Source organism: Bactrocera tryoni, unplaced genomic scaffold, assembly GCF_016617805.1.
Source record: "Bactrocera tryoni isolate S06 unplaced genomic scaffold, CSIRO_BtryS06_freeze2 scaffold_11, whole genome shotgun sequence".
Classification (NCBI taxonomy): Eukaryota; Metazoa; Arthropoda; class Insecta; order Diptera; family Tephritidae; genus Bactrocera; species Bactrocera tryoni.
This window is the reverse complement of record NW_024395824.1, coordinates 18,234,439-18,250,171: the sequence shown is the minus strand read 5'-3', so window position 1 is coordinate 18,250,171 and position 15,733 is coordinate 18,234,439. Positions and strand designations below refer to the sequence as shown.

At 36.6% G+C, this 15,733-nt stretch overlaps 1 protein-coding gene across 9 annotated transcripts in view; it reads left to right on the top strand.

Moving 5' to 3' along the window:
• Positions 1-15,733, top strand: part of LOC120779502 — a 288,110-nt gene that overhangs the window by 88,400 nt on the left and 183,977 nt on the right. For 5 of the 9 annotated variants that reach the window (XM_040111805.1, XM_040111796.1, XM_040111806.1 and 2 more), the window contains exons 2-3: positions 4,988-5,295; positions 5,814-5,943. In XM_040111805.1, coding sequence (XP_039967739.1) covers positions 5,902-5,943 — 42 coding nt within the window. In that variant the 5' untranslated portion in view covers positions 4,988-5,295; positions 5,814-5,901. Of the gene's footprint in view, positions 1-4,736; positions 4,755-4,987; positions 5,296-5,808; positions 5,944-15,733 lie in introns of those variants that run through there. The other 4 variants (XM_040111800.1, XM_040111797.1, XM_040111803.1 and 1 more) reach the window with 4 other exon arrangements.

Genomic DNA, 15,733 nt, shown 5'->3' with positions numbered 1-15,733 from the left:
TCATAAATTCAATATATTTCTGAAATTTTAAGGAAGGAAAAAGTGACAACCCCGCAAATATAAGTATTAAAATATATTAGAAAAAAATTTACAACATAGTTTATTTGTCGATTTTCAAGTCAAGAAATATCTCTGATTTATGTGTACAGTCAATCCCGATTAAGTAGTCCTCCGCTTAAATGAATATCAAACCTCTCCCTCATCACTCTTAACAGCCTATATTATATCTTGCTGCATCTCACGGTTTGTTTTTTGAAATACATAGAAATTATTTTTTTAAGTACCACTCGCTTAAGTATCCGCACTCGCTTATGTGTCATATTACATTTTTATTTTTAACAAACCACAAAAATCTGTATCTTTGATTGTGGCACATAACCGGAATTGACTGTATTTGTAGAGGAAAGAAAAAAATATTTTGTAATTCTGAAATATTTTGCGCAGCACCGTCGATATGTATGCAAGCTCACACATAAACATTCATATTTACGCTGGTTTGTTGTCGAAGCTGTTTCAGCGGCAAAGGAAGCGGTGACAATCGGCGGTCATTCGTTTATTTTTTTCGACGCAGCTCAGAGTTTTTACCAACAACACAGTGCTGTGACGCTTTGTAGTCGCGTCTGTCTTTCGACACGTTGACATTTTGACAAAACGTGAAGTTAGGCCATTGGTTGTCCGTGACAACGGAGATTTTGTATGAAACAATGGGTGTAGACAAGTTTACAAACATTATGCGAATGATTCTTTCAAATTTGTTTACATCAACACAAAATTACATACATACATATGTGAATATGTGAGCATTATCAGAGAACGTGTATTAGTTTTACGTTCTCTGGCATTATGCGTATGGTTTTTTAAAATCTGTTTACATGTACTCATAATTATATGACATGGTTTTTTAAGATGTTATCAAAACTTTTAATGCCCAAAGCAAATAAGTACATATATAAATATGTACCTTAATAAACCTATATTAATTATAATTATATTACTTAAATATTTAAGTAATAATACAAATATGACTTTATTATACATTTCAACAGATTTCATGGAATTCATCATTAAATGGGTCAAATTGCACATATATATGTACATACTTATATACTTACATATGTGCTTTGATATCAAATATATGGAGAATAACTATAAATGATATCCATAGTCGTGTGCGGAATCTAAATATGCGAATCTGTGAGCGTACATTGAAATTAGCATCACTTTTCTCATTTAACACTGAAAATGCTCAATTTTGCTATTTTCGACCCCTTCATGTTAAATGTTTGTGAAATCCGCTAATAATATTTTTGTGGCGAAATCCACTAATATAAAAGAGTACCCCTCCAAAAAATGAAATATCGTAAATTTGCCAACGTGGTGAACCTTCTCCATAATACACGTTCTCTGGTTTGTGTACCAACAGCTTAAGCAATATACATATACAATATGAACCATTGGCTTTTAAACAATATAAAATGCTGAATTCCAACTTAGAAATTTTGCATTAACAATAACAAATTAAAAATCAATTGATTCATAAGCAATAGACAAACAATGTATATAAATAATAAGAGTTTTTCAATTTAATGGCAGTTTTGAAGAATCAATAAAGCAGGAAACAACCACAAAATCGAAATTTGATTTTGCGTTTTATTTAAAAAAAAGTCAAGAGAAGTTGATAGCGATAACTGCAACGAAAGTTACGAACGGCGCTGTATAGCGCGGTCAACTCACGATCATACGTACTTTATCGCATTTGAGTTGATGAACGTTTTCTTGAGAAAAGTTCTGAAGGGTGAAGTTTACCATCTGCCATTTAATTCAAAACTGCTCCAGCTGAAAAATCGGATGCATCTACCTACAATGAAAGTTCTACATCAGGTAGTGGACGAGCTAACATAACACATTTTGCTAGTTGGGCTTTTGCAGCCTCAAAATGTCGTTTAGTATTTTTTGTTTCCAATTTAATTTCAATTGTAACTCTAAGGCGTTTGGAAGAAATCTCCGATAAAAGATGAGCATTGTCAAAGAACATTTAAGCTTGTTAATGCTTCGACGCGTCTTTGTAACACAAAACGCATGGTTGTATTGGGAATTACAAATTAATTATTATTTATATTATAATATATACATATATATCCATATTATCTTTATATATGTAAATTTTCTGACCGTGTGTTTGTATTTAAACTGCTCCTAAACGGCTGGACCGATTTTGATGAAATTTTTTGTGTGTGTTCAAGGAGACTGGAGAATGGTTTAGATTCACAATTTGGTCGAGTGGTAAATGTTTTTTTAAATTAATTTTTCATTTGTAATTAATTGCTAATTTTGGAATGTTTTACATTGGATCCGATAGATTCCGCTACCATCGCAGTATCCAATATTCAAACCTTAAATTGGCGTAAACGTGCAATAAACAAAACGATGCCAAAGTAAAAGGCGACATCTGTACACAAGTTTTCATAATGTGGACAGAGTTGTTCGTTCTTAAGTAATAAATTGGGTGATTCAATACATCTATGGGTAGTTATAACATTTTTTTCATGCCTGCTAACTATTAGACCGGTTTTCTTGACAGGCAATTTAAAATTGCAAAAGATCTGGCGTAAAAAAATAGCGGCATAACTGAAGTGTTGATAAAAAGGTCTATTAACATTTGAGATATACAGAAATCTTTTCGAAGCATTGCACAGAGCAATGCAATATTTAAACGGGAACGATGAAGTACATATATTCGTACAATTTCAAACTGATCCTTCCTGAAAAATAATAAAATTGCTAAATATTGGGAATGGTAGAATAGAACTGCAATTAAATACACAGTGCAATGAATTAAAACTGGCTCATTTATCATTTGATGAATAATAGGCATACCACGGGCATCCCAAAAGACTGATGCCGTACCTTGCCAGCTGATTTTTTTGTCTTTCCACGCTTGAGAACCGTTTCTTAATATGGAGTCCACCAGGCTGACAATCGATTGGACTCGATTGATTTCACTGATGCACAGCCCAAATTCAATAGTATTTTTACCCCAAAAACTAATTCTTTCTTAACGCACGAAATGCTTTTTGATTAATTTTTGTTGCTTCACCAAAAATGCGATTATTCCTGAACTAATATTATAATAGAAATCATATAGATGATATAAGTAGTACTACCTACATATGTATCAGCTACAGTAAAACATGGGCGGGTCCTCTAGTGTATATATACATATATCCATAACTCGAACTCTTGCATTGTCAATTGAAGTAAAATTTCATACAAGTTTCCTACTATAACCCGAAGTCTGTCTAACTCGAAGTTTTTTTGGTGGATTATAGTGATTTGTGTTAGTGAAGTTAAATTTTATATATAGTTGCTTGGATTCCGATCGTCTGGTTGACGGTTTGCGTCTAAAGATGTTTGCCTATCTTTGATTCCTGCAAGTTGCAAGAATATGAAATGTTTGGTTGCTCCCACACTTAGCCCTTCCTTACTTGTTTCACCTTAGGACCTCTCCTTTCGTGTAACTCCTTCAACCTACTTATGGAGAAAACAATTCGAGCTGCAGAAGTAAACAGAGAAGGTACCATCTTCTACAAGAGTGTACAACCGCTGGCATATGCCGATGATATTGATATCATCGGCCTCAACAACCGCGCTGTTAGTTGTGCTTTATCCAGAATGGATAAGGGAGTGAAGCAAATAGGTCTGATGGTAAATGAAGGCAAGACGAAATATCTCCTGTCATCAAACAAACAGTCGTCGCACTCGCGAATAGGCTCTCACGTCACAACGTCAGCCTCGAAATCCAATGCACAATATCTCTTGCCAACAGGTGGTACTTCGGACTAAGTAGGTGATTGAGAAGTAAAGCCGTCTCTCCGCGAACAAAAACCAAACTCTATAAGTCACTCATAATTCCCGTCCTGCTATATGGTGCAGGGGCATGGACGATGACAACATCTGATGAGTCGACGTCACGAGTTTTCGATAGGAAGGTTCTGCGAAAGATTTATGGTCCTTTGTGCATTAGCCACAGCGAATATCGCATTCGATGGAACAATGAACTGTATGAGACGTGCGACGATATTGACATAGTTCAGCGAATTAAAAGACAGTGGCTACGCTGGCTAGGTCATGTTGTCCGAATGGACGAAAACACTATAGCTCTGAAAGTATTTGACGCAGTAACCGCCGGAGGAAGCAGAGGGAGAGGAAGACCTCCACACCGTTGGAGCGGTTAACAACGCCAGTAAAGAAGAAGAAGATGAGTCGAGTTAAGACATCCACTGCCATATAAATTTTTCCGATTGAGAATGTCTGATCGTTTGCGGGTATAGTGTTTTCCGCACATAATTTTTAGCGATTGCAACTACTTTTGGCGCACTTAAATGGGTTTACTGTTAATGGTTTATCTATGTATGTAGATGATTCCTCTAAATATGTAATGAACATTAGCGAAGGTGGCTGCGATTGATGTCAAAAGTACAAAGACTGATCGATATTGGTTTTGACATTAAATTTACTCATTTTAGTATTTATTGTTAAATATTATTAATTGCTTTGCAATATTTTAAGTTTATATTTTTTTAATCAAATGATAATCAGAACAACTAATAAAATTTTGTATTGACATTATTATTGGAAAAGTATAGACACCATAAGGAAAGGTGAAATATTTCACAGGGTGTAAGGGATTGTCTTTGTTACACCGTACATACAAAAATATTTACATGGTAGAGAAAAGAAGCAGTTACCTAATGGTATGAATGCTATGCTTTGATGTATCACTTAATTCCGCCAAACATGTACAAGATATGTATATGCATGTACTTGGGTATATAGACACATATTTAATATACTTACATAATATACTATTATTAACTATATTCTGCATATTTTAATTTATGCAAAAAGTTGTTAGAAAGAAAATAATTAACTCAGCTTGAGGGACACGTAGATGCTTCCAATGAAAAACTTAAACTCATTTATTTAGTTTAATCATCCCCTCTTCAGTGCCCTCAACCTATGCCTATGACAAGTGTGGGCGATCGATTGGACTAAGCAGAAGCGTGCAGCATGTGGATACACTACCAATGTTGCCTTCTAATTGTAATGGGTATGCTGCGGCTGGCATCTGCATACATGTGTGTGACGACTCTCCGTAATATAAATGCGTACATGAGACTAGAAATGTAGAATCTACAACAACAGGATGTAGCTGTGTACCCTCTATCGGATAACACACACAAGCTTCTTGCGGTGCGGAGAAACCGTTCTGCTTTTGGCAACGGCGAACAACAGGTGCTATTCCAAATTTCTTTAGCACATTTCACCCCTAGCGATATGTCCGCCAACATATACATGTGTGCAACACATGTTGTACTTACCTAAGACACCTTTGGAGTCCCTTTTATCTTCAGCACACTTGATTATTAATCAATTTTCAGCACAATGCACTGAATGTACAAGAAGAAAAGCAACAATGAAAAATATATGCGTTATTTGTGGAAAAACTTGAATAATTTAATAATTTCTTATTATACTGCATGCAACACATATGAATGTAGATATTATACCTTCGTAGATTTTTGTAACTAATGGAAAATAACTTTTGACTTTGAGTTGAGTATGTTTTTGTATCTGTATCACACAAATAATTTCGTCTGCATGAAACACGGTTATTGAAGCACTGGCACAATCATATGAACACTAACAGACTAGATTAAAAAAAAATTTGATTACCAAATACATAAATTTATAATATATATATTTGCGTTTATTCCGCTAACGCTGCATCCATGAAATCTCTGGAAGCACAGGCTTTCTCTTCAGCTGTTGTGTGGACGACTCGCACAATACCAAACAAGCTACACGACCGATCCGAGGTTCTGAAGGTGGCAAAAGCAAATGTATATTGGTATGGTGTCACTTCATATAAGGAATATTCCGGTAAGTAAGGCATATCTTTATATATAAAAAACTTTTCGCCTTTATTCGTAAATAAATTTTTCACTGCATTGAATAGTATATGAATAATAGTATAAAATGACAGAGTTCGCAAATACTCATCACTGAGGAGTAAAATTTTTATCTTTCTCCTCAGTACAACACAATTGAGGAGCAATAAATTTTGATTTCCTCAATTGTGAGTTCAAAGGAAAGAGTGCTCTTCTGGAATATTTCTCTTTAATACTTGTCTTATCTTTCCGCTCTAATATTTTCCGCATACGTACGTGTTCCTCAAAATAATACTCCTCACAAGAGCGCTAAGTTTCTTTTTCTCATCTCAGGTTTCAGCACTCAGTATTTTGTATCGCTGATAAAGTCAGTTATGCAGCAGAGAGTGCACTTGAGCAATTTCTTATTCTCTTAGAGAGTATGTATATTTATAAATTTATGTTAAAGTTTAATTGTTGTTGGTGTAAATATTAACAGTTTTGGGTGCATGCATGATTAACCGTTAATTTAAGTTGTATTGTGAGTAGGTAATTAATCAGGAAGACGATGCAAAAATACTGTTCTCTAAGAGAATTTCTCTATACAATGATTATTTTTTTTTTGTCATCGGGTTTTCCATACTCGGCGTTTTTTCAATTGTCATTTTGGATTAAGACGCATTGCAGTTTTGTTAGCTTTAAATTTTATAAGTTAAAAATGAGCAGCTTTAGCCAAATTAGCCGAAGTAGTTCTATCTGTTCCATGTAGTCAGACTTCAGTGGAACGTGCCTTTAGTGCTCTTTCGTTAATTTTAACTAAGCATCGTTCCAGGCTCAACGCACAAAATATCAATAATTTGCTTTTGACAAGGTCAAAAGAAGAACTTTTTAATAATATGAATTTTTCTTAAGATAATTTTTCATAAAAAAATTATCAACTTTATTTATTGAATTATTTGTGTTCTTTTTTTATTGAAATATATACATGTTTTGTTTGTTTTAATAAATAAGTACTTACTTATGCACGTTGTATGTACAAATACGGAAAATAACTAAATAAAAATTTGAGTGTCTATTCTTTATTTGTAAACTAGCTGACCCCGCAACCGTTGTCCTGCGTGAAATTATGTGTTTTGAAATGAAAAAAAGTTCGAAATTATGTTGTGTCGAAGATGATTTATTTTCGATTTTTTACATTTCTTTTAATGTAGCGCAGCTTAATAAACATAATTTTTTGATTTCTGTTCTGGTGTGTAAATATACAGAGAAGATGGGTTTCCAACTCGTCAACAAGCCACATATGTATATCTGGCCGTGTGAAAAACATAGCATTTCCCGATTTCCTTTTGTCCTGTTGATTGTCAACGCAAAGGCAATTTTCCCTGGAAATTGAATACGTTCGAAGGCTGTCCCTTGTATTCGATAACTGCGTCATAATCAGTCGGGTTCCATTACTTAGTTTCGGCGCATGAAGATTGTGAAACATAATAATGACAGATCCAACTTTAAGACGCAAATGATGCTGGGGCAGGCTTGGTATGGTATTTGGAAATTGCACTGGATAATTTACGGTTTCGTCTTTCTTGTCAAGACGATCGATCGATTTATATGACCGCAAACCTCACCGGAATTTGACTTTGAATCTTCCAGTTTAAGTCATTAACATCGGTATTTTTGGCAGCTAAAATTGCGCGTGCACTCAAGCAAGCATTTATGATAATTTGGCGAATGTTCGGACAAACATTCGTGATGAGTTCATCTTCCGTTGAAGTGAATTGACAAAAGGGAGGTGAAATTGATATCAAACCACTGGAAGTATCAACCGAAATTTTCCCATTTCCAATTCTTAGCGAATACAATGTAAAATGTCATCGGCAATGTCATTTTTTCGCATCCCATAATTAACGCGAATTTGAAGGCTGATATGTCAAAATGATCTTCGCGAAAAGTATGCGAACTTCAGTGGCATGCGGAGTAACTCTTGCATTGTCCTTGGTCTCTTTCCAGTGATTATCATGTTCTAGCAAATGCAACTGCTGGCATGCTTCTCAAAAAGTTGCACACACTGTACCATTCTCAATATGCAATGACTCAAATGAAGTTGAACCGCGTGACTCACAACGGTCGGAAAACTTTCAATCTGCAACATTCAACATTGACATGAGTTTTGAATGTGAATTAGACAGAAGTGGTGAATATGGTACGATCCATGTGTTGTCATCTTCGATGTGTTGTTAACTTCGATATTCACGCCTCTAAATGCTAAATGTTCTGCCATTGTCGTCTGGTGAGTGACGCCGATACAGTGAATATCCATCATTTCCCATTCCCGTTTCCGAAAGAAAAGCACATGAGTAGTGTTTCGTGCATTTATTGTCAAACATACAAACCAAAGGGGGATTGTAAGGTTCCCAAGGTCCATGAATCATATTGGTTTTCACCACTTCGTATAATTCTGGATCTATCTCTGAATCAGGAATTTCCGCTGAAATGATTTCATCAATTTGATCTGGTGTAATCACCATCCGCATCCAAAGAAGAATGTGTGCGTGCGGCAAACCTCTTTTTTGCTACTCAACAGAACACATTCAGCAGCTAACAGCATCATATATCCCACAGGTTGCTTCAAGATAAAGACCATAAAATATCGCAGCTATTGTTTAAAGAGTCGTGCTGTGATATCGTTACGATCGCTAGCTGATTGACCGCGATCCATAATTCCGCACGTATGTCATCGCATTTTGGGAGTACTCCTTGCCTTTCCTTGGGCTGCCATACGTTGATGGCAAAAAGAACGCCGACCAATATTAGCGCGACCTCTTCGTGGCTTCGTAACAAAGTTCAATCTGTAATTGATCACTTCGTCTGAAACATACATAAAGTTTTCACTGAATAATTTTCAATAATTTTTCCTTTGCATAGCCGGAATAAAAAAGCAAGCGACCGAAATTGAACGATTCAAATAATTCACAAATCAAAATATTGATAAAACAAAACAAACAAAAATTGAAAAGAATGTGCATGGAAAATGTTACTTTTTGGAATTGTCCAATTTTCCGACTTCTCCTCATAAAAAGTATAAGGTATTTGGTTCCTAAACCTTTCCCGATCCACAACAAACAACCTTTTAAAATTTCATCAAGGTTGGTTCAACCGTTCTCTTAGTGTTACTAACAAACAAACATTCATTTTTATATAACGTTTATATGGGGAAAAGGAAAGAGCTGTTTTTAGGGGGTTTCCGGAAATTATTCGAATTTTTCTCGCCGTAAAAATCATCTTTGAACTTCAACGAACATTTAAGAAAAAGAATTGGCCAAATTGGTCCAGGCGTCATTGAGTTATGCGCGTACATACAGTTTGACGATTCATTTTTATTTATATAGATACATATGTATATGCTTTTGCTTTTTTTTTCTTTAAATAAGAGACAATACTAATGAAAAGTAAATAAGATGAGTTTTATTTTTCGCATCACTTGAACACTCAGAGCGATAAAAATAAAGATGATGCGTTAGGCAAATAGTTATCTTTTAAAAATGCTCGCTCATGCTAATATATGAGTGAGCCAAATACGTGAGGAGTTCTTTGTGATGATAATGTTACTTAAGCTTGCGCTCCTGAGTATTTGAAATGATGTTCTCTTGCGGAATATTACTCATCAGAGCAAGAGCGCATTTTGATGGTTTTACGAACTCTGTAAAATGTATAACACAGCAACGCGTGGCCGGATCCAATAGTATTTATATAGAAATCATATTAAAACACCGTTTAAAAACATATACTAACTTATGTATATACTTGGAGGATGGAACTATGAATACAAATTACGATAATTTAATTTCGTAATGACTATTAACCGGAGCACTTGTAATCGGCTGTTATAATTAATTATTGAAAAAAGTGTTGATTATTTTTTAATAACTAAAAATATTACTAAATTGAACCATACCAATATTATTTTTCATCAACTGGATATCTATCTTCACAGTATCAAAATATTTATCATTAGGATGTCCGTTATTTCACTAGTTGATTTTTTCCGCTAACTCCCCACGATGTTTTAGTTTTTGCCCTAAAAATGGGATTTCACTTAAACAAACACATTATTTTCAATCGTATTTTCAAATCGTGCCTAAATCATTTGACTTCTTCCATATATTTTACATGGGATTTTTTAATTTTTTGAAATCTTTTTTTTTTATCTCACTAAATAAATCTGAATCTTTTAATAAGGGATATTATAATATTCTCCTTAAAAATTTCTCGCTCTACAAAAAAGTCTGTTTGAATTTTTTCATAAAAACAATATTTTAAGAGTTATTTGCAATAAAAGTTAAGCATTAAATGTACAGTTTTTATTTGCTATTTACCTGATGAAATATCAGGATCTGGCCTTGATATTTAATAAATATTAATCATAACAAAAAGTCGTCAAACCTATGTAACTATATGTACTCGTATATGGTATATAGTATTATTCTTCCAAATTTCTATAAGGTCTCCCGGAAGTTCGAAAATGTTTACATTAATTATATTGGGGCTCAGAGAAGTATTAATTCGATTCAAACCATTTTTGATAGATAGAGATACTATTATCAGGAAAAGAATTTTAATTTTTTTTTTTTTAAGTCAAATATTGAAAATGGGGTCCACATATTCGTTACCTATTGGCTTTTAGAAGTTTTGTTGGATTTGAACCATTTTCGGTCAAAAGGTGCCAAACTCTTCAAGGCATTATTCGTGAAAAGTTTTATACTGTTAAATTAATTTGATTTTGATGTGCACTTTTGGTGCTATTGTTTTACACTGCGACATAAGAGTGTGAGAAGAAGGCCTGTTCCTAAATTTAGTTGAAATACATATGGGGAAGGGGTGCCACGTCCATAGTTCACTTTTTAGCACGGCTCCTTTAAAACTCTCTCATGCCATCTCGAAATTAAGACTTTATGTCTCTTACGTATTTAGTTATTGATTTGTCGATATTTTAGTAGTTTTTAACAGTACCGTTATATGGGGAGTGAGCGGGACTGTTTTTACATTGTCGAAGGGATTTATTGTGAGCAAATTTGGTTATTGTAGCTGAAGTGGCTTAGGAGATGTGTACATGGAACCAAACAGAAGGCGGGGACACGCCCATTTTTTCAAAATATTTAGCCCACGTCCTGCTAAAATGGCAGGCGTCTTTAACTATGTTCTTTCTAGCCTAAATAAAGAACTCGGCCGTATTAAAAAAGTTGTATGAAAAATAGAGGCAAATAAAAGTCCTGTTAAAAATGGAGGCAATAAAAAGCCCTGTTTGCATACAAGCAAATTAGCAAAAAAGAGACGGGTCTTTATACGCGCATTTTCCAGTTTACACAAAAGCAATTTCAGTAAAAAAATTAAACGCAGATGTTCTGTCACTATAATGAAACAAGTTAAGACGCCCGATTAAAATAGGATAACCTTTTAAAGAGAAAAATGTCAATGTTCCAAAGAAATATTGAACGCCTAAGCAGAGTAATGGACGATCTTAGCAAAGAAATAGTAATAAAAAGTGATCACATCAACCTTTTGAAAACTGTGTTTCTTCAAATACACAATTTTCACACGAAGTACTTAACAGAACTATTAAAGTTGAAAAATTGTACTTTGAAATTACGGCAAAGTATTTCGAGAAGCTTAAATATTGTAAGATTACATGAAGGAGAGCCTAAATTACTTATAGTTCTCTTCGCATAATGTGCTGTTGGAAGAATTTGCTATAGAAGAGAAACCGAGAATTTTTTACCGCCTCGACTCGGACTTAAAGCAATTTATGAGAGCTCTAATATTTTATCTCTCTTCTATATATATATATATATGTATATCTATCTTCTGAAACTGAAGAATAAACAACTGAATTGGTTGAAAAGCAAAAGAAGGAGAGGAAAACAAAACAGCTAAAACAATTAATACTACTGTGTCCACCGAAAGTTCTCTTCAGCGTAAAAAATTTATATCAGAAAATTAAGTTGGGGAAGAATTGTGCGAAGAAATTCATGAACCTTCAACAACTGAGGCAAAAACAACTGAATTGATACCTTGGCATTTTTCTCCCCCAACAGGCTCATATTTTTGGGGAAATATCGGAAACTGGAGACAAGTTGAAGTGTTTGAAGATGAAGACGAAGCTGAAATTGACCACAATTTAAAAGATGAAGCTGAGGCATATGAGAAGAAAGAGAAGGTACAAAAATAGGTTTTGCACAAATTAACATAATTTCCGAAAAGCGTAAAGATGTTTTAGTCGAGTCACATTCACATCTCAACGAAAAAGATTTTATAGACTATTGAAAGCAGCCAATAAGTGTAGCTAGCGAAGCTGCTAAAATCCAGAACGAAGTTGAAGAAAAGCAATATCGTGTTTGCACCAGCAAGGAAGTGTATCTGCGACCGTGTCCATTGCCCCAAAGGATTTTATATCTACCGCTTTAGAGTTAAGAACAAAATGTGAAGATACTGAGCACTCAATCCTATACTCTGATCAACCGGATGAAGAGCCAAATTAACAAATGACAAAGTCAGATTTAAAATCTCCGACGATGGTGGAAGATGACTCATATAATTCTGCAACCACAACCAAAAGGAAAGGTTCTCGACGTGGTGTTGCTGATAAAAGTAAACCAGCGGCCACAGCAACACCGGTCACAAAGGTCAATAATAAGAAACATCGATATAACAAGTTGAAGGATGGAGTCATGTGTAGAGGTTCACGCAAGTGGGGAATGTTCTCTGATTTCCATTCACTTGGGAGTGCCCCGAAAAGATTCTTTTACGTATGGCTCAAGCAGCTCACGACTTCCGGTCTTTGACCAAGTATCCTCTGGATAGCCTAAAAACATCCGTCTGAAGGCGAGCTAAAGTGAAAACTCGAAACATCCCCTCCTCAGGATTGTGCGTTGGGTTTGGGACCCGCCACATAGAAAACGCACCCAATGAAAAATAACAACAAGCTTCAGATGAGAGGCCCCTTTTTGATGACGACCATGACAAACGAATATAACAGCTGCCCTCGCCACGATATCAAAGTCGTGCTAGGCGACTTTAACGAGAGGGTGGGCAAAGAGGGTATATTTGGCACTACGGTAAATTCAGCCTCCATGACGAAACATCCTCAAATGGGTTGAGGTTGATCGACTTCGCCGGGGCCCGAAATATGGTTATCTGTAGTACTAGATTCCAGCACAAGAAAATACATGAAGCTACCTGGCGATAGACGGAAGACACGTCTCCAGTGTTTTAGTTATGCGTGCGCTACGGGGTCCTAACATTGACTCGGACAACTATCTTGTTGCAGCCAAGATTCGCACCCGCCTCTGTGCAGCAAAAAACGCACGCCAACAAACCCAAGGAAGGTTCGACGTCGAGAAGCTGCAATCACAACAGACAGCCGAACGTTTTTCTACTCGGCTTGCACTCCTGCTCTCTGAGAGCACTTGTCAACAACGCGGTATAAGGGAACTGTGGGACGGCATTTCAAGCTCCTTACATACTGCTGCAACCTAAACCGTTGGTTTTCGGAAAATGCAAAAGAACAGCGGTACGATTAGGAGTACCGTGCTACAGCGGAGAGAAAACAGAGTGCCTACCTCGCAACGTTACGATCGACCACAACACGTGCGAGATGTCATAGATACCGGGAGAAAGAGGATAGCGAGGCGAATTTGCAGACAGAAAAAGAAAGAGGCCGAAATGCGTGAGTATGAAGAGCTTGATAAGCTGGCCGACAGGGGTTAGCTGGCGGCTAACTGAAGGTTTCAAGACTGGAGCATACTATTGCGGAACCCCTAAAGGTGATCTAGTGGCCGATGCCCAGAGAATACTTAAATTATGGAGGGAACACTTCTCCAGCCTGCTGAATGGCAGTGAACGCACAACGCCAGGAGAAGGCGAACCAGATTCTCCAGTCGATGACGATGGAGAAGAAGTTCCATTGCCCGACCATGAAGAAGTTCGAATAGCAATTACCCGTCTGAAGAACAACAAAGCGGCGGGGGCCGATGGTTTGCTGGCCAAGCTATTCAAACAAGGCGGCGAAGAACTGATAAGGAGCATACATGAGCTTCTTTGTAAAATATGGTCGGACGGAAGCATGACCAACGATTGGAATTTAAGTGTGCTCTGCCCAATCCACAAAAATTAAAACCCCAACATTTGCTCCAACTGCCATGGGATGAGCCTCCTAAACATCCCATATTGTGGTATTGTGTGAAAGCCCATCGTCAACAAACTGATTAGATCCGTGACCTTAGAACTGGAAATTCAGCAACCGACCTGACCGTGCGCCAAATCTCGGAAAAGACCCGTGAAAAGAGAATCGACATACACCACCTCTTCGTCGATTTCAAAGCTGCTTTTGGCTCTACGAAAAGGAGCTGCCTTTATGCCTCGATGTCTGAATGTTGTATCCCCGCAAAACAAATACGGCTAAGTAAACTGACATTGAGCAATAGCAAAGGCTCCGTCAGGATCAGGAAGGACCTCTCTGCGCCGTTCGATACCAAACGATTTCGCAGACAAAGCGACTCCCTTTCGTGTGATTTCTTTCACCTACTTCTGTGGAGAAAATGATTCGAGCTGCAGAACTAAATAAAAGTGTACAACTGCTGGCGTACGCCGAGGACATCGATATCATTGGCCTCAACACCCGCGCCATTAGTTCTGCTTTCTATACAATGAAAGAGGAAGCAAAGCAAATGGGTCTGGCAGTGAACGACGGCAAGACGAAATATCTCATATCATCAAACTAAAAGTCGTCGCGCTCTCGACTAGGCTTCCACGCAACGCAAGATAACTCTTGCCAACAGGTGGTAATTTGGACTGAGTAGGCAATTGAGAGGTAAAGACCTCTCTCGACAAACAAAAACCAAACTCTATAAGTCGCTCATAATTCCAGCCCTGCGATATGGTGCAGATGCTAGGACGATGACAGCAGCCGATGAGTCGACGTTCCGAGTTTTCGATAGAAAAGTTCTGCGAAAGATTTATGGTCCTTTGCGCGTTGGCCACGGTGAATATCGCATTCGATGGAACGATGAGCTGTACGAGATATACGACGTCATTGACATAGTGCAGCGAATTAAAAGACAGCGGCAACGCTGGCTAGGTCATGTTGTCCGAATGGACGAAAACACTCCTGCTCTGAAAGTGTGTATGTACAGTCGACTAAAATAAAATTACAATTATTTCGCTTTGCAATATGTACAAATATACGTACCTTTGATCATGCTGAGGCGGTGCAAAATGTATACTATATAACAAACACAAAGAAACTTCATTATGGTGTTTAGGCATATACAGGCAATACACGTGTTTTCAACAATCTTGAATAAAAAGAACCAGTAAGGAAGGGGTGCAACCGAATATTTTATACCCTTGGAACTTTCAAGAATCATAGTCAAATAAGTCAAACTCAAATGTTAGTGATTGCCAAACAAAAAATCCTCCCTCAAGCCAGGCGCTGTAGCTTAACTCTAAGGGGTCGCTAATTTTTTTCTAGGTTCCCATACATTTAACATAGGAATTTTCGTTTTTTCATTCAAACTAAAGTCGTATGGTTCTGTCATAGAAGGAGTTACTCGATCTTTGTGTACATACATTTACGTATGTTGATTGAAATAGAATTTTATTCACGAATGGTTTTTGGTGAATGCCATGAAGTTTTGACGGGACTAGCTTTTTGAAGATGATGTTGTAATTTTTCAACAAACATTGAGTTCGGCTGCATACCCAAGATTCTAAGATGGCTAGTATGGCGTTTTTTAATGAAAAACCACCTT